The following is a 24550-nucleotide window of genomic DNA, read 5'->3' on the forward strand; positions in this document are numbered from 1 at the left end:
ATATATATATATATATATATGTATAATGGTTTTTTTCCTTTAGTATATATATATATATACATATATAGTTATATGTATATTTAATTATGCTTTGTCTGGGTGTCTATCTATCTACCTATTGGTAATATTTAATTTTTTGTTTCTATAAAAGATCCAATCGCCACATTCCTAATTCTTCTTCTCGTTCTGAATGTTAGCTGCAGACGTTTAGTTAGGAACTTACCCTTCATTGCGTGACAGATTCTCGTAGATTAGCCTAATGTACTGAATGTGTTCGTTTAACATGGAAGAAGAATACGGCATAGCTGTATTCATATTTAAAGCACGCACTGCTAATTTTCTGCACAACTGTAGCATATGCATACATAAACAAAATCGGTGCAACCTCTTTAAGTCACATTCTATAAAGTTTTATCTGGGCAGGCTAGATTTGTTAATCTAGGTGTTACTTTCAAGGGTACTTTATTTGTAAAGTTGTCACTTCGTTAATTTAAGAAATCTTTTAACCTATGTATTTTTTTGCATGATATCAAAATAGTTATGGTTTCCAAAAGTTCAGGCTGTATTAAAAGATTGAACAGGTAGAAAATTTAAACCATCGCTTTTAACTTATTAGTTATCTACGAAAGGTTTTATCTAAAATTTAATATTCACGTTTGTAGCACCAGAAGAAAACTTATATTTTTATTTGCATAAAGAGGTGCTACTACTGATTGAAATGAAGTTAAACTCTTCAAAACTCTACGTCATCTATGAACAACAGAAGGCAAATACTGTGTTTGAAAAATAATCTCGCCTAATGTAATCTGATCCTTTATATAAACATATAATTGTGTCATCACACACACAAACACAAAAAACGACAACTAAGGATATAGGTTCACACACATACATACACACACTAATGCCAGAATTCATATAGTCAGGTTCATCTCTTGCGAGTTGACGTCAGCTTATTATATGTTTGTTATTTATATCCTGTCTATGTTTGAAGAATTTCAGTCTAGCAGTTAGCTCATACGTGCTAAGTATAATAAAAACCTTCTCCAAGTTGCTGGGATTGAGCATAATAAATTGATTCTACATCTTATTAAAGAAAGTGCAGGCGCTAGAACAATTAATAATTTACTTTAACGAATGTTCTTAATGCCCAAACAAAACTAAGTATTTCGTTACCAAAATGTAAGTAATTCTTTAATATCTTATGTTTTGAAATGAAAACATCACTCCTATATTTTCTCCAAAAAAGGTTTATAGTATTCATAAATTACAGTATCTATATTAGATTAAACTGAGTTAACCTTTGCCGTGAGTGATATCTTCATATTAGAAAAAATCAGCCTTGTTTTAAGGAGAGTACACTGACTAGATTTAGAGTTTTTATGAACTCACTTCTCAGGAGTGAGAAATTGGCGTCATTTCGATGTGTGTCCTGATTCAGCTTTGTCATTATTGTTTACTATTAGTGTGCATGTGTAAACTCACTTGTTCATCCTGTCCATACTTGATAATATTCTTCCATTTGTAACCAGAACAGAGCTTTTCTATATATAATTATGTTTCAACTTGTATATTTCAAGAGCTGCCGATGAAAACAAAAATGTTCCCTTCCACCCTCCAGGGTCTCAAAGCAACTGTCTGTTTGACCTTTTCTACATAATTGAGAAGTACCAATACAAATGTGATTAACAAAATGCCTTCACATATCTTTTACTGTATTTTTAGCAGTTAATATTTAATGTTCATTTTTTCCCTTTATCCTCATCCGATTTCTGTCACTTCAAACTCCAGCTTCCCCCTCTGTGTTCTTTTTTTTTTTCCTTCTTGCTAATGGTTGTCTTCTGAAAGACCCTACACAACGAAAAGCTATGATGTTTAAAGTTGAATCCCTTCAGACAGATGGTTGTGAAAGAAGTGGAATTTGGTATATATATATGTGTGTGTGTAGGGTCTGCTAAATAAACTACTTCTGTCCTAACGGATAAAAAGGGAAAGACATGAGTGAAAACACGTGCGTTTCTGAAGTTAAGTACGTTATAACATACGATTATCATCTATTTGAGTAGGAAACTTCCAGCAAGTCAGCTTTACTCTAAATACATACTGAGAAAGTTATAGTTAGACTGACAAACTATTTAAAAAGTTATACTTAAGACGCAGTAATTTCATATTCGTCTATAAAGTAAATCGAAGATCCGTATTAAAAACATTAACAAATTTACACACATAATGAGCTTATTCAAATAAACAATGCTTCAAATTTTTTTCCGTCTTAAAACCTGACATGGCTTTGTGGCTTCATTTCTGTAGATTCAGAGTTTTGAATTCACCTTTACTTAATCTTTAAATTATTACATTAATATGACTTTTTAAACACATTTTCGTTTTCTCAAACCATGATGTACAAAGAAAATGTTTTAGATATTTTGTCTTTTTTCCTTTCCATAACTAAATAAGTAAACAAACAAAAAAAAACAAAGCAAAGTATAATTGTGGGTTTACTTTCTTTAGTGAGATTGAACTTTTTTTTTTATTTTGACGTCTCGTGAATTGCTTCCTTTACGTGAACAATCTTTAGCTATTGGGCTATTGGTAGTTCGACGACTAATGAAATATCTACTAAAATATTTACATTATTCTTAATGTCTCACTCGTAATTTCAATTATCTTCAGCCAGACGACTACGAATTGTAATTCAATTTACATTGTCCAGTAAAATGTTTCATTGAAATATCACTTCAATTATTTTATATCCTTGATGTAATTTTTGCTTAAATTGTCTTATTCCTTTGTATTTAACTTCAGCATTTCACATCTCACGTCCAGTTAAGTCTTTGATTGAATTCTCTCTAAAACACAGAAATGGGTCTGTAATCTCCATATTCCTTGTGTAAAATGTAACATTTATTTTTCTTCCATATTACTCAGCCAAGAAGCAGTTAAGCTTTTGTTTGAAATTTCTATGGCATCTAATTAAATCTCGAACTTTAACAGTCCTCAGCGCAACAAGTATTGGAATGTTGTTCAAACTGTAACTTACATCATAACCGTTAGTCGTTGTTATTCAACTTAAACATTTCTCAGTTTATTGAGAATTTGAAAGTTTGTAAGGAGTATCCTCTAAACTCTCCGTAATCCTTGGCGTTTAACTTGAAAATTATTAGTAAGAATTATGTTTTATCGTCATTATTGTTGTAGTAAAACGCTTATTTTAGAACAAATTATCCTTAATTTGTTTTTCAATAACGTTAACATTACTGAGCCAGAAGACCAATCAAAAATTAACCCCAACTACCTTAGAAATGTCCATAATTCTATTTCATAAATGCAACGTTTTTCAGTATAATGGTCAATTTTTGTAAAGTCACTTTATTTTTTCCCTGCGCTCGGCATTTGTGGTTAATGTTTCTAGAGACATTACTCCAGCATTTTTACCGAAAGAGCTAGATTTTTAAATCACAAATAACTAAAGTTATATCAGCCTTTTGAATGAAGTATATGTATACCAAAAATAACAGATATTTCTCTGAAATTCTAGAATAACCAAAGAAAAAAATAAAGAAAACTATCCCACAAAAACAAATGAGTAATTGAATGTAACAACATCTTGAATTTCCTAAATCACTAATGATATATTTAATATACTATAATAAAACTCAACTATTTATTCAAACAACTGTAATGACGCGTTGGTTTAATGGAACGATAATTTCGTTTTTTCCTTTAAAGTTATCAGGAATACACACTAAGCTTCTATGAACACAAAGTAGCAAAATGAACCAGGTAAAAATAGATGATGCTGTTAGGAGAGTATGTTCTCCTAAGATGTGGTAAAAACATAATAGTTTAGAGAAAGTTAAAAAAAACACTAGAAAATCCAAACACTCCGCTACATGGACTACAACATGAAAAGATGCAGTAGCTTTGGCAAGAATTAAAATTCAAAAAGTCAAAGTAAACCTATCTTTCCATGTTCTAAAATATTTCTATCCCTTCTTTGCATAAAAGAAAGATTCTGCTGTTGGCCTTAATGTGATACTAATGATGTCATGACGTCACTCTTCATTTTCGTCTGGAAGTAAGATATTTAAAGTTTTTAATACTTATGACGTCATGTTTTATTCTTGACTCAGAATAAGATGTTTTGAGTGAAGCTATGCTCACACATAGTAAAGAGAAGTATTAAATGTTTTTTTTTGTTTGTTTGTTTTATTTAGGTTAACATGAATTCTACCGCAGTTTACAGTGACATAAAAATTTCTTACTGGGATTTCACTAAAATGTTTTTATTTTTTTTTGCAACCTGCTGAAAGTAATATGAAATGTTGATATCTGATTGTTGAATTTTAGGTCTACTAAACATGTTTCTTAAAAAAATATCCCATCATACTCATTATAGATTTTAAATAGGACCAAAACACGGACACATTGGATTACTTTATTCTGACTTAGGTTCATTAAATAACATATCAATGTCATCAGCATCAATAGCTAGAGAGGCAGGTTCTTATTCTAGTTTTACTAATTAGATGAATTGGGAAACCCACAATGACACCAAGAAGTATACGCTGAATTGGCTGCGTCAGGTTAGCATTAACAACTGTACAGTAAATAGCTTTACCTCAGCTTGAACTATTAAATAGCTCCAATAACTCTTTACTGAATATTTTTACGTAAGCCTGAACTATTAATTAGTACCAATAACTCTTTACTGAATCTGTTTACATCCGTTTCAACTTATTAAATAGCATAACTGAATATACAATAAATTGATTGGGCTCAACATAAACGTATCAACTAGTAACAAGACCTAAACCTTTTATTTATCAATAAGTATTAGACAATTAATATTTGGTAATAATCAGCTTGAAACTATTAATTAGTAGCAAGATATCTATTATAATAATACTCAATTTTTGCCTGTCCTGAAAATGCTTGCGCACCTTCTAAATGCTCATGCGCGCGCACTTCTTTTCAACAGATGTTAACCAAAGGTGGATGTAAATATACTTGAGTAGACATTTTGTACAACAACATATTAAAAACTTATTTAAAGTTTTTAAAAAGGTCGAAAGGTAGGTCGTAGGATAAGATTATAAGTTTAATTATTGATAGCATTAAGTACGGTAAAGTTTAACCATAATTAAACGAAAGAAAAAAAACGTACACAAGTTACTGTGTTAATCTATCTCTTTATCGAATATAGGCCGTACTTAATAAAGGCATATCTAATGTTAGGCCTAAAACAAATGGACTTACAGATTTCGGTGTCTTCGATTAGAATTCTTTTACATTATTCTAGAAATCCTGTATTTAAAGAAGTACTGTTGCAATAAAGATATTAATATGACCACAAATATTATGCGGATCTATGCTAACTTACCGTAAGTCGGTTTAGGTTAGTCTGAAACTAATATTATACAAGGAATTGACTTTCGTCAGTCTGAACATGCTGATTAGCACTAACTACTAAACGCTTCGTCGGTTTAAGTCAGAATGAACCCATTAAATAGCACTAACTACTAAACATTGAATTGGTTAACGCTAGTATAATTTGTTTTTGTTTTGGTTCGGTTGGAGTTTCGTGCAAAGCTATACGAGGACTATCTACGCCAGCCGTCCGTAATTTAGCATTATAGGGAAGGCAGCTAGTCAATACAACAAACCGCCAACTCTTGGGCTACTATTTTACCAACGAGTAGTGGGATTGACCGTCACATTATAACGCCCCCTCGGCTGAAAGGACGCGCATATTCGGTGTGATGGGGATTCGAACCCGAAACCTGCATACTAATAGTCGAGCGTCCTAACCATCAGGCCATGCCAAGCCCGCTAGTTTAAGCCCATTAAATCAAATGGTCATCTATATTTATTACATTAATTTTACAAAACAAAGCTATTTACATTTCATGAATATTTATTATTATTCTATCGATATTTATTCAAAGGAATATTACAAAGTTAAGCCACTTCAAATAAGTCTAATACTGCAATCAACTAGTCAAAACTAATCTAAAACTACCATACTGAACTGCTTAAAGCATTATTCGTGAAAACTTTCCAGATTGATTAGAACAGTGTTTCTCAGCCACCAGGCCCTGTGTGGCCAGGTGGTTAGAGAGCTCGACTCGCAATCTGAGAATCGCAGATTCGAATCCTCGTCCCACCAAACATGCTCACCCTTTCAGCCGTGGGGGTGCTATAATGTGACGATTCATCCCACTATTTGTTGATAAAAGAATAGCTCAAGAGTTGGCAGTGAGTGGTGATGACTAGCTGCCTTCCCTCCAATCTTTCACTATTAAATTAGAGACGGCTAGCGCAGATAGCCCTTGTGTAGCTTTGTGCGAAATTCAAAACAAATAAATTCGGCCCCCAGACTACAAACCGAACCCAATACGTCAAAACCACTTTGTTGATCTGTGAGGTTTTACGAAAACAAACAAACAATAACAAAATAGCAGAATATCCATCCGAAAATCGTAATGATTTTTCGTTATACTTGCATTTTGCTACTTATTTTGAGTGGAGACAATTTATGGAGGCAGGGAGTCGGTCTCTGGTATTGAAAAAGTTGAGAAACGTTGGATTAGAAGACGAGCTGAATTTTCAATAAAACTAGAAATTCAGATTATTCTATAATATATTGAATAACGCATATTTAATGCTTAAGCTCGAGTATTGAAAGAGGTGGGATACACTGGCAAAATAACATGTAATCATGTGTATTTATTTTTGGCTTGTCTAACATGCTAAAAGTGCCATTGAAAAGTTCAACTAATAGATAGAACTCCCTATTTTTTATCACAGTTTTCAATTTTCCTTATAAGTTTGGATAATGTACTTACATAGTCAACTAGACACTGTGATAGTTTGGGGTAAAAGAAAATATTTCATTGTTTCGGAATTCCTGCACTTTACGCTATAACTAATGTTTACAATAAAGTTTCCAGAGGAAATACTGAAGCTTATTAAAGTGTAATATTTTTCTGGACTGAAAGTTTGTTTACTTGTTTAAATCTTGTATCTGTACGCCTGTTTCTCCGAGACGAAAATTTTCCAACTTCTCGATTTCTGATACTATGAAACTTTCAGGAGTTCTTTACTCTAAACCAAAACGATTGTAAAACATATTATTTTATTAACATTCTCATTTTTACAAGTTTAATAACCATTTCAATTGTTGCTCTTGCTACTACTGTCCAAGTGCCGACAATTTACGCACACGCAAGCTGTCCTGCCAACCACGTGGAACTAACGGAAAAAAATGCATCTCCTGGCGCAGGAACCTTCGCTAGGTATTCATAAAGTATAAATCATATAGCAAAATTAAGAATGTTTGATATGTCATTAAATGATTTCCGGGTAAGCTTCACCAACTTCCTTTAAACTTTTTAGCACAAAAATAAGCGAAAATTTTCGATTTTATAGCAACAGAGCGCTTGTTACAACAACTCTTGAAGGATTAAATGACTCAATGTAAACAGTTGTGCACTGGAGAAACAGTGCATGCGGTTACAAGTGTGTGTGTATCAGAGAGATATTCAAAGCACGATCCGATTTTATGGACGTATCACATGACACATATTACACGCCAAATCTACGAGTAGGTATTCTCAATATACTTCATTATTTAAAGCGTGCGAAAAAACTTATTTGTGTATACGTCGTGGTAAGCCAAACACGAAGTCCATATCCTTAAAGTGTTTCTACAAATTTCTTCGTGACTGGAAACTTGTTAATTTGTTCATGTTTAGGATATTTATAACTTCACTACTTTTTCATGAGAACTTAGTTCATTTTGTGTTGCTGCCTGGTGATCTAAGCAATAATGAACTTTCTATCCGTTTCCACTTGATCAATAAACATAACATTACTAAACATGATTAGTTATACCAAATATTAAATTGAAATAGTGCGTCTTCAATAGACATAAGATTACTAAACATGATTAGTTATACCAAATATTAAATTGAAATAGTGCGTCTTCATTAGACATAACATTACTAAACATGATTAGTTATACCAAATATTAAACTGAAATAGTGCGTCTTCAATAGACATAACATTACTAAACATGATTAGTTATACCAAATATTGAAATAGTGCTCGTTTAACTGAAATTACGAAATGCAAAACTATCGAGCTGTAAGTGAACTTTTATCATTTTAAGTATTTAGTGTATTGAGCAGTGTATCATTTTAAGTATTTAGTGTATTGAGCAGTGTATCATTTTAAGTAGTTAGTGTATTGAGCAGTGTATCATTTTAAGTATTTAGAGTATTGAGCAGTGTATCATTTTAAGTATTTAGTGTATTGAGCAGTGTATCATTTTAAGTAGTTAGTGTATTGAGCAGTGTATCATTTTAAGTATTTAGTGTATTGAGCAGTGTATCATTTTAAGTATTTATTGTATTGAGCAGTGTATCATTTTAAATATTTAGTGTATTGAAATGGTGAATTTTATCTGTTTATATGTTTAGTCTATTTGTCTAGTGATATGTTTGCATTCTTTTAATCCACCGAAGTGCTTATCTTTGTTTTTCTATACTCGTTATGCTATTTAAACTTGTTAATCATGTGTCGTTTCCATCAGTAACATGCTTTGACTTCAACTTCTCGAGCCGCTGGAGAAGGCTCAGGTGACATTTCTCTATGTATATCTGTAGAAATAAAAAATTCCAAGTGATTTATTTAGTAAAAAATACATTTATGATTAGATAAACTTTCAATCGACATTTCAGTATGACTTAGATAAAGACAGGCGATATTGTGTCCAAATTTCTATTGTTATAACAACTCAGTACAGCCTTATCTGTCATAACAACTCAGTACAGCTTTATCTTTCATAACAAATCAGTACAGCTTTATCTGTCATAACAACTCAGTACAGCCTTATCTATCATAACAACACAGTACAGCCTTATCTGTAATAACAACTCAGTACAGCCTTATCTGTCATAACAACTCAGTATAGCCTTATCTGTAATAACAATTCAGTACAGTCTTATCTGTCATAACAACTCAGTGTAGCCTTATCTCTAATAACAACTCAGTACAGCCTTATCTGTCATAACAACTCAGTACAGCTTTATCTTTCATAACAAATCAGTACAGCTTTATCTGTCATAACAACTCAGTACAGCCTTATCTGTCATAACAACTCAGTACAGCCTTATCTGTAATAACAACTCAGTACAGCCTTATCTGTCATAACAACTCAGTGCAGCTTTATCTGTCATAACAACTCAGTACAGCTTTATCTGTCATAACAACTCAGTATAGCCTTATCTGTAATAACAACTCAGTACAGCCTTATCTGTCATAACAACTCAGTGTAGCCTTATCTCTAATAACAACTCATTACAGCCTTATCTGTCATAACAACTCAGTACAGCTTTATCTTTCATAACAATTCAGTACAGCTTTATCTGTCATAACAACTCAGTACAGCTTTATCTGTCATAACAACTCAGTACAGCTTTATCTGTCATAACAACTCAGTATAGCTTTATCTGTCATAACAACTCAGTATAGCCTTATCTGTCATAACAACTCAGTACAGCCTTATCTGTCATAACAACTCAGTATAGCCTTATCTGTAATAACATCTCAGTATAGTCTTATCTGTATTGAACGTTCGTTCTTTCTCGTCATAACAACTCGGTACAGTCTTATCTGTACTGAACGTTCAACAACTCAGTACAGCCTTATCTGTCATAACAACTCAGTACAGCCTTATCTGTCATAACAACTCAGTATAGCCTTATCTGTAATAACATCTCAGTATAGTCTTATCTGTATTGAACGTTCGTTCTTTCTCGTCATAACAACTCGGTACAGTCTTATCTGTACTGAACGTTCAACAACTCAGTACAGCCTTATCTGTATTGAACGTTCGTTCTTTCTCGTCATAACAACTCGGTACAGTCTTATCTGTATTGAAGGTTCAACAACTCAGTAAAGTCTTATCTGTATTGAACGTTCAACAACTCAGTACAGTCTTGTCTGTATTGAACGTTCAACAACTCAGTACAGTCTTGCCTGTATTGAACGTTCAACAACTCAGTACAGTCTTGCCTGTATTGAACGTTCAACAACTCAGTACAGTCTTGTCTATATTGAAAGTTCAACAACTCAGTACAGTCTTGCCTGTATTGAACGTTCAACAACTCAGTACAGTCTTGTCTGTATTGAACGTTCGTTCTTATTTTCAAATGAACTCTTACCTAATCTACCGAAAGTTATATTGCCTATAATAATTTTTTCGATCCAGGAATCACGAAAAATTGCTGCTTCTTTATTTGTATTATAAAATTTGTGCCTCGCGCACTTCAATCCCTCCACTATAAAGTGATGATAAATTTTCGGTCGGATATAAAATTTGAATCACATGCAAGAACTTCGAGCATATGATTTTTAAGTGGTTATGTATTGCATTGTATGTTTTGTATTGGTTATTAGCTTGATTGAACACAGTATATAGTCATGATTAAAGTGGATCTATGTATACACACTTTTCTATCTTGTTATTTAGGCTTAGTAATCTAATCACAACTTAATGTTTGCTTACAGAAAATGTTGTTATAATTTAACACTTCAAGTGTTCTAAATAAAAATATTATTCAGACTATTCTTAAAGGGCTATTATTAACAATTACTTTTATTTCAAATATGCTATAGAATTGGAATAACAAAACATATCATTTTTTTCTACTGACAATTTTATTATTATGTTTTTCTTTGTGCCTAGGATTTCCCTTGCCAGTTAGGGCAAGCTACCCTGCTGTACTGCCAGGTCAACTTAGGTAAGAAATATTCTCATTGTATTTATCATGTTACTCAACTGTAATATGTTACGTATTACAATTCATCCCGGACGAGCTTCCATTTTATTACGTAACGTATTATAATTTCGAATAGCCTGAAACTGAGTTAAATGATAATTGAGATTTAGAAATTAAATAAATGTCGATATATATTCAATTCATGACACTTGCCAACAAGATTGATACACACAGTTTTATTTTAATACAAATATATTTTAATATACAAACAAGAACACAATTCACAATAACGATTATTACAAATAAGGATCTATGTACAAAAGTTTTACAAACTAGCTCTGTGTTCTTCGATCTTTGTCGGCCATACACCGATTTGTCCACTGATGGAGTAGTATAAATTGTTCTTAAAAATACTAATGTCCGATGTGAATCCGTTGAAGTTAAATGATTTGTAATATTAGAAATCTGTCAACGTTCCTGTTCAAATATCTGAAGTTCACGATCAATAAGCGTTAATCACACTTATAACTTCTGTTGTAGCACAACAATAATATATACCGTCTTTTGGTGCGTCGTGTTGGTTATATTTATAGGCGTGAGGAGAGTTTCTCGAAACTTCAGCTTACGCAACAATATCAACGATACACCAGTGTTTGCGTACACACATATATTGTTGATTCTTACGCTCGAGAATCTTCTACACTTTAATGAATAGGCGATAATTTCACAATTCAGATTTAACAGTACAAGTTATGTACATTGCTAAATATAAATCTAACTTCAACAAACATCGATATTAAAATAGATGTATAATAGTAAATCCGTCACAAATACCATAATATTTATCATGCAACACAAATATAACGATAAGGTATTTACCACATTATCCAACTGTATTTCCAGATAAGCTGATAGATAAGGAAGGCGATTTTAGAAATTAGTATTATTATTCTTCTGTACCACCAGCTCGATTGTTCTCGTTGTTACATCTGTATTGGTACATATATCTCGTGTAGGTAACTGATCTTGATGTTTACCTTTTTATGGCTATATCAATTTTAATTCTATTGAACTACTACATAAAGGTACAGAGGAATAAATGCTCTTTATAAGAACAATTTTCACATGGTAATGCAGTGGCGTATCACCAGGGATCTCAGTCGCGTCACCATGGGCGAAATGTCATGCATCTTTATTCGGTTCACATCGATTTCTCTTTTTGTTCTGCCGTTACTTCCCTTTCCAACGTACAGCCACAAGACACAACATCTCGAGGAAAGGCGCCTTAAACGTTCTCCGTAGACGTGGAAATATTATACAGCAGACCGTTTAGACCAGTAGCAGGCTCCGAAGCCAAACCCTCATTCACAAAATAAAGGCTTTAGTTACGAAAAGAATCCTCTGGCTGTAAAGTCACTATGATGAAGCTAGGCATGCCTTTTGGTGCCGTTAACAAGATAATAAACAAGTGTTTGAAGCTGAAGGAGGTCCACAAGCTTCCAAGACACATCTAGAAATCAATGATTTGAAACTGAAGGAGGACCACAAGCTTCCAGACACATCTAGAAATCAATAGCTGTTTCAATGAAGAGAATGGCTGAAGAACAGAAATCGCAGTTTCCCCTGTCTAACCTCCTGATGCACCTGCAATGGAATTTTATGCATTTAATATGTGGAAGATGAAGTTCACATGCACTGAAGGTTCTATAGAAAAACTACCAAGATATATGGTCTAAGATCGACCTCACCGTCCTTATTACAAAATAAGTTGCGGTATGGATAGAAGTACGTAATCTCAGCCATCTGACTGAGCTTGGTGGATAAAGAATGAAGTAGTTTCACGGGCAGTACGGGAACTGGGGCATCTCTTATACAGTACAATTAACACTCAGTAAATTGTAAATATAATTATGTTAGTATCTACTACACTTTTCTATACCGTACTACTAAGTACGTTTTCAGGTATCTATGCTGTACTACTAAGTAGTTTACCAGGTAAGTTTGTGAGTACTGTAAGTGATCATGATACAAACATTTAGACCGTACTTTAATACTAAGTACGTTTTCAGGTATAGTGAGTGATCTCAAGGTTTACGTTATAATCTAATTTACTACCAGAAAAAGTTATTCTTAGTTATTCTTACATTCATTAAGGTCCAATATTAATTTGGAGACGAATTAAGACACTCTCTAAACAGTAAAATTCCGATAAAATATGGAGAGCATCAAATAAGTCATCATAATCACTAAACATCTACGCCTTGTGATCTAACAGACTATAATCGAAACATTTAGGTTAACAGTGTTTCATGACTTGAGATTACTGGCAAATAAAGCAGTAAATAACTTAATTCCCATTTATTGCAGATGATTATGTATCTATATACATAAAATATACTATGCTATAAATATCTGAGTGATATTTGATTAAGTTATTTTATGATGGAAATAAGACCTAGGGTGGAATACCAGCGCCTTATAGCATATCTCAACTGATATATTATTTATACGAAATCGGCAATGTTTCGTTCGTTTAACTATTCAAGATATTTGTACATAAAAGGTCATATTATTCCGCATTTTCAGCATTTATACATATAAAGAGTGTTGTAGATTTCGTACAAAGAGTATACAAATATATTTCACCCCAAAACTGAATAGGTTTTATTGACTACAGCTACCAGAAGAATAATGCACGTGAAAGAGCATTGGATAAGTACTGTTTCGGGAATCAATACTTGTGTTCCCGATGTAGTAGATCTGTTCTTATGTTCTTAATTCATTTTAGCAGGCTTTCTCTGAGCTTGTCATCTAACCAAAGTCCACATTCCCACTAGTTAATAAGTTATAGGGTATAACTACACAATAACGAAAAAATTATTTTACGCAAATTAAAGAGGAGTTACATGGTATTGCAACTCTTGGGTCTGCGTTGTTAGGTGCATAGTTGCATTACCTAACGAAAACTTTATGAAAGGAGAACAAGGGGTGTGGTAGGCCACGAAACAATACTCATTAAGTACTGAGTTCTACTCGAACAGAATGTGGAGAGTGTGTAACTAATGTCTGATCGTTCACGAAACTGCGTCCAGTTAGTATAATAAGTCATTTCTATTTAAGATAGATAACTAGGTCAGAAAAATAGCTGCTGTTTTGAAAACAATTAACATAAAGAAATTTTAAGAAGCTGGAATAGAAACATAAGAAAAAAATAACAAGCATAAGCGTTACTAATACAATGTTAATTATTTACCGCCACTATGAACAAAACATAACGTAGAATACTTGAATAAAAGCAACATGTATAATTACAAAACAGAATGATATTACCACGCTTTTTGAAGTATCACAACCAGAACAAATATTTAATATTATAAATAATCTTTCGGCTAGGTAACAAATGTCATAAAAGATACCCAAGATATACAATCCATAAAGAAGACATCCACCAATATACACTCATATATATATATATATATTTGCTAGTCTTTACTTATCAAAGAGATATCGTAACTAGTATTTTGAGAAGACTTATCGAATAGGAAGTTCCAGAAGACGTCATAGTCCTCATAAAGAAGTGAAAGAAAAAAATCACACACTTAAAACAAATTTTCCCTTGAATAACTCCATATGTAGGAAATGTGTTTTTTTTATTCTGTTATTCGATTATTCTATATTATTAAAAATATTCCACGTACTGGTATTCAGTCTGCAATACACACAGTATGAACCTTAATGTTACATGAACAGCCATTTCATGGAACTACTTCTTGTAAAACACTTAATATACAAAAATTTGGACCAGACTCTTGAACAGAATATCCACCCATGAATGAAACAGATAAAAGAAAGTTAAGGAAAATAGTGAATTTTAATTCTATAAACACAATATTGATGAATAGTACAGGTGGGAGAAATAATAGTTAGTGTAAGAGCCACTCAGTTAATAATTCAATCCTCTCTAACCAGTTGGAAAATTAACAAAATATGTTGAAAAGTTGGGATCACTCTCTTTCAGTTTACAAAAGTTACCTTTCTTCAAAGATAAGAATAGACTTTCACTGGACAAAATACATTGATTAGCAGCCGAGAAAGTTTCCTCTTAACATGAAAACATGAGGAGATCTTACAAAGAAGCGTTTCTCAAAAGGAGGGTTAAAGGATATTGTCTCGTTAAATATCAGAAACAATTTTTGAAAAGTAACAAGAATCAAAACCCTTGCATTCTATAAGTCAGTCTTTTGGTAATGATAAGCATCTAATCAAGAGGAAAAACTGTGTCAATTATATAGAATTTTATCAGCAAGAAGAATAAAAGTTTAAGTACAAGAAAAGCGGAGTGTGCCTTGGTTAGTACTGTTTGATGCTATAAATTACCCAGTAAGTTTATTTATTTTGGGTCTCAAAATTGAGTCGTTACGAGTATTGATTACGAATGTTAGAAATACACCTTTGAAACAGTCACGCCATTTACCGTCATTAACTTTATGACCATGGCTGTTTCAAAGGTATGCTTTTAACATTCGTAATCAATACTTGTAACGATTTTGTATTCAAAACCTGCTACGATTTTCAAAGAGATTCCTTACCCCACTTCTCCCAATTAAAACCAATGTATAGATTTTACGAAGCCATAGTGAAGACATGGTTAAGAATTTAAGCCATTGTTTTAACATGTTAAACACGACTTATTGGTAAGTAGAGCATCCTGTACATTACGTTGTAAAATGGACACATATATTCAGAGCAGAATAAAACATTTCAGCAATTCAAATCAATGCTTTTGAAATTTGTGATACTATTTCTTAAATAAATATTCAGAACGGTAATCATCGAGCTTCATAAGGTTTAGTATTTGAACTACATTCAGGTATGGCCTTCACTGTTGTAATTGTCATGGCAAGGGTGCACAGCTACCATGTATCCCAACCACATTCCTTTCACTACTATCTGGCTATAATGTAAACAAATCCCGGGTCCAGTAGGAAAGATATGAGGGAAGAGACTGTAGACTCTGGTTCCTATACAAGAAACCAAAATTGGCTAGTCACTGTATGGGTACCAAACTTGGTGTCTTCTGACCATGAAAACTCATTAACACCAACATTTCCTATCAGATCAGAGTTCTTTCATACAAAAATTTAGAACAATTAGAGAAAATTTCAGAGCGATTCCGCTTGGATGTTACTTCTTGCCTTCAGCTGCACCCAAATTCTGAATTTTTATGTATTTCAACTGTACCTTGTAGTGAAACAATGCTAAGAAAATATACAGTAAAACGTGCATGATAGAAAATATACAGTCATAAACAAATAAATATTGGTTGCGACAAATTTATATTTGTTATAATACAAGTTGTTGTTTGTGAATCAAACTGTTTACAGATAATGTCGCCAATTCACAAATTCTTCAGTTCGATCCAATTGAATTACTACTCACTGCTGCTAGTGAAAACTTCAGGTCAAGATATATTTTCTTCCAAGTGGAGTATGATCCTACCTTGTCCTATTATCTCTTTCACGAAAATCCTCTACGCGTGGAATAGTTCCATATCAAAACTGAAGTATTTTGTCACAACAATTAGTGAATATATTAGGTGTATTGTATCTTAAAATAATGCTGTCCAGGCCAGTAACCACTGTTAGCTTCATATCTCAAAATCTTAACATCCGGATCAAACCCGTTGTTTTCCTTCATATGTGGCTTGAAAGATATGTTCTCAGAACTAATGTTATAGAACACTCATGAATGTCTTTGTGTAATATTCATACACATGTCTAACACCACACACTTATACTTCGTATATACATATATCTCAACATTACACGTCGTCAAACATACTAATAGCTGTAGACAGACTCCTTCCAGATCGTATGCCATGACAATAGTAACCTACACTGGCCACTTCCACTATGTTTCGATCGATATCTATGGAGCCATAACCCCATTTAAGATTCGTTAGGCTCAACAAATTTTCTCAGCGTCACAAAATAAGTAATCACCAGCAAAATTCAGCCAATCAAGATATTTCAGTTACGATTATTTTCGTCTAGACTGATATTCGTGCCATAACTCCCAATTACACATACACACACTCAGCCCAACCTACATTACATAGAATAATCTGCGGCGGGAAAAAAAAAACGTTTACTTTCCTAGACATGCTCCAACATTAGTACCTAGCTAGCAAGATATTCTATTGTCATTCAGTCCACTTACTGTAGTTGGCTTCACAGAAGAATAAATACAAGGAAGTCCAGCGAAACTAAAAACATTCCACTCAGATTCATAACAGCTTGATTTAAATTATATTCTGAAAAAAGAACACAACTTCCTTACTGCATATGAGGATTTATAAACACTTAAGTATACTGGGCAGAGTCTACTCCATAGAGCTTCAGCACTCAGCTAAACAGGATGAGTGATTTTTGTGAGAAATTAAACGACATTTGACCTCAGAAAAATTCTAGATAGCTCAGAAAGTAAGGATCAGAACACCCTTTAAACTGAGTTTTCGAACTTCTAACAATCCTCCTTCGTCATACAAGCCGATTATATGGTAAGCACTAGATTTACTAACACCAGCCGAATTAACTCTGTGGTAATTGAGCATTTATCACCTGATGTCATATAGATATCTTTGAATAAAAGCCTGCTTTGTAATAATCGAGTGGTTTTCACAAGATGTAGTTCATACCTTTCATCACGAAATACCACGTGATAGCTCGAAAAGCGAGGAATGTCCTTTCCTTTAAGTTTTTTATCCTACAATCAGTGATTTTACTAACTGCTGGTCCGGCAGTTAATCCTAGCCATAGCAAACAGGAGGTGATCATAGGCATCTTGGCCGACCACTAGAGTTTCTTATTTAACTCATCTTGTATAGCCAGGTAAGTACTATCAGTATTTTTCTCTTCATCAACTGCACTGAGATGATATAAAATAATACTCTTATAGTCTTGTGACTCGTGAGTGCTTGATAGATTCATTAGTAACATATGACCATAGCTTGTTAGCAAGTTCCACTCGCTCATACTTTATCTGTGGTTTTCAAGGTTATTTGTTGTTCTAGAACCTATATGATTTTTTTAGAAACAAGTATACGATATTATACTTTTGGAACAAAATAATAGTATAAGGTTTTCGTTTGTTTGAAGTTAAGCACAAAGCATCACAATGGGCTGTGCTCTGCCCACCACGGGTATCGAAACCCGGTTTCTAGCAATGTAAGTCGCAAACATACCTCTGTGTCACTGGGGGTTTAGTATTTATAAGGAGTAGGAAACTAGTTTCGACACTTTCATCTGTTCTCTCCAACCCTAGCGAGTCTTCTGAGCAGAAACTTGTCTTCAGAGATTAGTTAACTCCTGATTGTGAAATTCCATATCGGACCTTCAGCTATGACCAACTTCAGTACACTTTTAATGATACAAATTTCAACAATTCTTCGTTTTATGCAATATTGGTTTTACGTATCTATAATTTTGGCTGTTGTCCAGTTCGTAGGTGGTCAAAGTATCTTGTATGGAAAAATATTGTATTATTTGTATTTTCGTTTTTAATGTCTATCTTGTGTTCTGTTATTATTGATTTTAGATTTTATCCTGTTTCACCAACCTAAAAGTTTTCACATGACTGGCATGGAATAATATAGATACCCTGTACTTTGTCTTCTTGAATGGTTTTATTTGAAATTAGGTTATTTTTAATAATGGAATGCTTATAAGTGACAAGAAAACCATTTTGTTTTAGGAATCTATCTGCTGTATTGAAAGTAGAGTAGTTGCTTCTTGTTTTCATTTGTTCTCATTTGTTGATTATGTTTTCAAAAAAATCTTATAGCTTTTAAATGACCGTTCCCGATTAACTGAATAGGATATTGTACATTCTTCCAAACGGACATACCAGTTTAATTTCTTGATTAAATTTCGAAGGATGGCATATTCTATAGGTTCCTAGAAACGTAGAGGTAGCAATGGATGGTTTAAAGTTTTGTGATGGCATGAGAAAGAATGTACGTAACTGAAAGTATTTTTTGATTATCGGTAGATAGACAGAACAAGACCTGCATGCGTTCTAGTTATAAACAAGAGGGAGTCCTCAATAGCCGCGGCAGGATTAGAGTAAAACAAACAAATAAACTAATCTATAAAACCTTTATTTGTCCTTTTTATTAGCTATATTTTTGTGCACCAGCAATACCAAGCGTGGAGCACGCGTATACCTGATTCGATTTTATTACTCATCAGGATCTCTACCAACTTACCCTCAAATTAAAGTTTTTTCAGGCAGGATTAGAGTAAAGTAATCTTTGAGACCTTGGGCGTGGTCAAATGCATCAATCGAGAGAGTTTGATCTCCTGAGTTCAAAAACTGTAATTAGTTCTCAAATCGGTCAAGAGATGACGGAGCTATAAGCTAAAAGTTTGCACGTGAAAAAAAAAACAAAAAAAAACTCGGAGCCATTCTTTGAGCCGCTATGCAGCGACTCAAAACGATGAACATTAATTGTCTCAAATTCCTGATACAGGAGAATCCTGGAATAATATTAAACATGCACGGCATGTGTTTACTTTACAGAAATTAGCTAAACAATATGAACCAGTGATGGTACCTACTTGTGACGGTCGCTATCAGGTTGTAACATTACAAATTGTTTGTTTAGTGATTTATGTTATGCCCCCTGCTAAAAAAGTTCTTGTCTAGAACAAACATCAATTATTTTAATTAACAAATACTAAAACACGTATCTAAGATATTACTGATGATAAAGTTTACTTTACGTTGAAAGAACAAGTAGACTACCTTTCCGAATGCCCACAGATCTACGATGATAGAAAATTACTACATAAAAAGAACAAAATCATTTTAACTCTTACAAATATTTACCTTACTAAGCAAGGTCGTTCTGAGGTAAGGAAATGCATTTCGATTCTACAATTACATATATAACGGAAAAGTAAACAATTTCTGCTCCATTTAGCTTTGTTTTCTACATTTAAAAGAAAAATATTTAGTAATTAAACTGCTGATTGAAATGGACATTTAGAACTGTCTAGATCACTAATCAAAATACTATACAGAATTTCTGCCTACTCCTCACTACGATCGAAATTAAGAGTGATGCCACAACACTACAATTACTTTTCCAAGTCAAACGTTAAATTATTTTGAACACTCATTAGAACATTACAGGTGTGATTAATCAAAATCGAACTTTGAAAGCGATGACTATATCATCACCAAAATCAATCAGACTAGAACAACACCAATAGTTATGTTAAAAACGAGATTTAGAAACATTTAAGATAGCGATAATTATAATACCATCAAAACTACTAACTACTATTCAGGAACGAACGTTAGCATTAATTAGAATATTGATCAGAGCATTACTAATAGTATTGATCGAGATCAAACTTTTAAGCTAATTAAGATAGTGATGACTGAAAAACACGAGAATTACTGTTCAGGATCAAACTTTGAAATCTGTTTAAACTTGGTAAAAAGTACAATAAAAGAACAACCTCTAAATTTGTTCAAAACAGTGCAGTAAGAATATGTAATAATACTAATGTTCTTAACAATGTCTAATGTGATTTTAAGATGTTTGAGAATGAGTAGGGGTTGTAATAATATTATAATTAACAAACATGTAATAGATGTATAAAGAGCAGTGATGAATAACATACAATTTTTGAAACACTGCGTGAGTTAGTAATGTTCACCACAAAGTGGTAAGCGATAGAAATGAACGAAAAAATGTTTGAATTTAAATACAGCATACTGTCATGATACGAGTAGTTCATGTCAGAATGTCGCTTGTGTTAATAGTAAACCCAACAATAAACGTGATAAAAACACAAGTCACAATGTGTCATGAGCTAATAATGAATATGATTGGGTGGCATTTGGTGAAAGTGTACTTAAAAATATGACATGGATTAATAATATACAAAACAATGGGGCTTATGATGGGAATGTACAACATGCAACAATAACTTTGTAACAGATTATGAAAATTAATTATTTTGTTGCGCCTGCCACATGTCAAATACAAAATAATCCAAACAATTCGATATTTGTTTTGAATTTCGCGCAAAGCTACACGAGGGCTATCTGCGCTAGCCATCCCTAATTTAGCAGTGTAAGACTAGAGGGGAGGCAGCTAGTCATCACCACCCACCGTCACATTATAACGCCTCCACGGCTGAAAGGGCGAGAATGTTTGATACGACGGGGATTCGAACCCGCGACCTTCAAATTGCGAGTCGAGCGCACTAACCACCTGGCCATGCCGCGCCAATCCAAGCAACTGGAACGTCTGCCTTTTAGTCATTTTTCTACTCAAAATATTTCGTAAACACCTACTATTATTACAACTGTTTTTAGACTTATATAAATCTTAGTCCTTCATTAGTTAGAAAAGTAAAATACGAACTCTCTGTAGCTTACACAAATATCCATAAGTAATGTATATTTATGTACTGAACGTGCTGAATGTCTGACTTTATATGAAAAATATCGATAAAGAATGTATATTGATGAGCTAAGTTTACTGGTTGCTGGTATTCCTGACTGTATATTGATGTATTGAACTTACTTTTTGCTGGTATGCCTGACTATAATTATATAAAAATATCCATAATGTATATTGATGTGTTGAACATATTTCTTGCTGGTATACATGACTTTAATTATATAAAAATACCCATTTAGGAATGTATATTGATGAGCTGAGTTTACTGGTTGCTGGTATGCATGATTTTAATTATATAAAATATCCCTAAATAATGTATATTGTTCTGCTGAACCTACTGTTTGATTGTATTCCTGACTTTAATTATATTTTTCTGGCAAAATATTTCTTCGAAATGCGGAGTTGTTAGAAATTAGTCTTCATTGCAAAACATTTTATGATTAATAAGAACGGCCTGACAAGGCTTAGTGTTTAGTGTCAGCTCGCAACCTGCGGGTTGTTGTTTCCAATTTTATCACCAAATATGTTTGCCCTTTCAGCCTTGGTGGCGTTATAATGTAGTGGTCAATCCCACTTTTCATTGCTAAAGAATAGTTTAAGAGTTGGCGGTGTCGAATAGTTGCCTTCCCTCTATCATATAATTTCTAATTAAGGGATGGCTAATAGTTATGCACGAAGTTCAAGAAACAAACAAATTTATAAGAAAATATACTTTTTCATAATATTAAGTATCTCTAAAGGCTCATGTATGGTAATAAAAGTATAGTTTGCCGCTTCATGCAAGTGTTTTCCCAACGAACAAGTGTATAATAAAATGGCCTATCATACAATGCAAATATTTCCTCATAAAGAAAGATTATCAAAAATCAGTCCCTGTGATGCGTAAATTATTTGAAAATAAACTATCGAACAATACGTGTATTTCATTGAAGTATAGATTTATTTGAAAATATACTATTATACAATACAAAAATATCATCGAATTACAGGTTTATTTGAATATACGCTACAATACAAGATACATCGAAGAACACGTTTATTGGAAAGCAGCCCAACATGTAAGATAAGAACTACAGTACTTACATATAATTCCCAAAGGAAAAGAGTCGTGGCATGGCCTAGTGGTTAGGGCGCTCAACTCGCAATCGGCGGATTGCGTGTTCGAGCCTCAGTCGCCTTATGAACTCGCCCTTTCAATTTTAGGAGGGTTGTAGTGTGACGATTAATATCACTGTTCATCGGGAAAAGAGTAACCCGAGAGTTGGCGGTGTGTATTGATGACTAGCTGCCTTCCCTCTAAAATATCACTGCTAAATTAGAGATGGGTACAGCAGATAGCCCTCGCGTAGCTTTTTGCGAAATTCAAGCTAATCCCAAAGTAAAAAAAAAATCAATTAAGTTCAAGATTATTACAAATTCGTCCGCGGTGGCTCAGAGGTAAGTCTGTGGCCTTATAAGGAGGAGATATGATGCCACTATTTTTATACTTAAATTGAATTCCTTCTTTTAGTTTTCTGATAGTAGTAATTTTTGCCCAGTCCTCTTAGGCTTCATATCGCTTTTAATACAAGTATGTGATTATTATAGGAGATAAAATTACAATTTCAGGAGAATAGTTTTAGTTAACACCACCAGTTGGTTCGTTATTTTCTTTGATTGTCTATTTCACTATAATAACTAGCTACAGACTGGAAATGCTAATTTTTCGATCCGACTACTGTGGGTTTAGCTCCTATGTTTTTGTCTCATTATTATTATTCTGTTTCGCAATCAGGCTTGCGCATAGTGGTTCTGACACAATGTATCCCCAACGCTCTACGAGTCATACTTTCACAAATGTCTTATTATGGACTATTTTACTTTTTCACATTGACCATGTTTTATTTGTCAGTGGTTTATGAGCGACGCTTGTTGTTGTAGACTTAGATGCCAAAAAATCTATATGTATGTGTGTGTGTGTCTGCCTGCTCCTAGTGCATTTTAATGTCTATAATCGGAATTGTATGTTACTTTGTTCATAAATAACAAAAACTGTCTTAAGCGATAAAGTATTGTTACGACAGCGGAAGTCGCGTGACGCTGGGAGAATGCGCGCTGGAGTTTCTAGAATTATCGGGGAACTCCGCGAATGTCCGAGTGTTTGCTAGACGCCCTCTTTTTTAGTATATAAGCCTGGCGAGAAGAACCAGCGTGATTGCAGAGAGATATGCAGATAGACTGAAGGGATAGATAATTGAGTCAAGAGAACAGTAGGCACCATAAGCAAAGTATGTGAATCACTGTGATTTATAGCGTGTGTTATAAAGGTTGTTAAGTTTAAAGTGACTGGAAATTCTGTGTATTACTAAATGTGTGTGTATCGAGAAAGAATAAACTGGTTTAATCAAGAAAGAACTTGTATCGCTGAATTTCCTTGGAAAGAATTATACCAGAAATTAACAATCAAGCAGATACGTAACAAATTGGTGTCAGAGGGTGGGACAGAAAAAAAAGATGGAAACGAGAAGTAGCAAATCAAACTACGACTTAGCAGATTTGATGGCAGCAATACAAGAACAGCAAAAGAAACAAGAAGAACGAGAAAATAAACAATAAAGGAGTATACAGCAGTGGTTGGAGGAGAAAGAAAAGAAACAAGAAGAACGAGAAAATAAACAATAAAGGAGTATACAGCAGTGGTTGGAGGAGAAAGAAAAGAAACAAGAAGAACGAGAAAATAAACAAGAAAAGAATCTACAGCAGTGGTTGGAGGAGAAAGGAAAGAAACAAGAAAAACGAGAAAAGAAACAAGAAGAGAGACAACAGCAGGGGCAAGAAAACTTGCAACAGTGGCAGCTCGAACAGCAAAATAAACAAGAGAGATTACAGCAATTGTTGGAGGAAAAAGAAAAGAAACAAGAAGAACGAGATAAGAAACAAGAATAGAGGCTAAAGCAGTGGTTGGAGGAGAAAGAAAATAAACAAGAAGAGACACTACAGCAGTGGCAACTGGAACAAGAAAGGAAACAGGAAGAAAGTCTCCAACAGTTGCGGGAAAGTCAGCAGCAACTATAGGAAAGTCAACAACAGGGCAAGAAGTACAAATGGAAAACATTAGTAAATTTCAAAGTGAATTAAATACATTAAAGGACTACAGGAAAGTCAACAACAGTGGCAAGAAGTACAGATGGAAAACATTAGTAAATTTCAAAGTGAATTAAATACATTAAAGGACTACAGGAAAGTCAACAACAGTGGCAAGAAGTACAGATGGAAAACATTAGTAAATTTCAAAGTGAATTAA

At 33.5% G+C, this 24550-nt stretch overlaps 1 protein-coding gene across 1 annotated transcript in view; it reads left to right on the forward strand.

Annotated features, from left to right (window-relative positions):
- The window catches only part of LOC106459326 (RNA-binding protein 24-A-like), a 107092-nt gene that overhangs the window by 28552 nt on the left and 53990 nt on the right, over positions 1-24550 (forward strand). The window contains exon 3 of the mRNA XM_022386106.1: positions 10754-10808. Coding sequence (XP_022241814.1) covers positions 10754-10808 — 55 coding nt within the window. The remainder of the gene's footprint in view (positions 1-10753; positions 10809-24550) is intronic.

This window comes from Limulus polyphemus, unplaced genomic scaffold (assembly GCF_000517525.1).
Source record: "Limulus polyphemus unplaced genomic scaffold, Limulus_polyphemus-2.1.2 Scaffold27, whole genome shotgun sequence".
Lineage (NCBI taxonomy): Eukaryota > Metazoa > Arthropoda > Merostomata > Xiphosura > Limulidae > Limulus > Limulus polyphemus.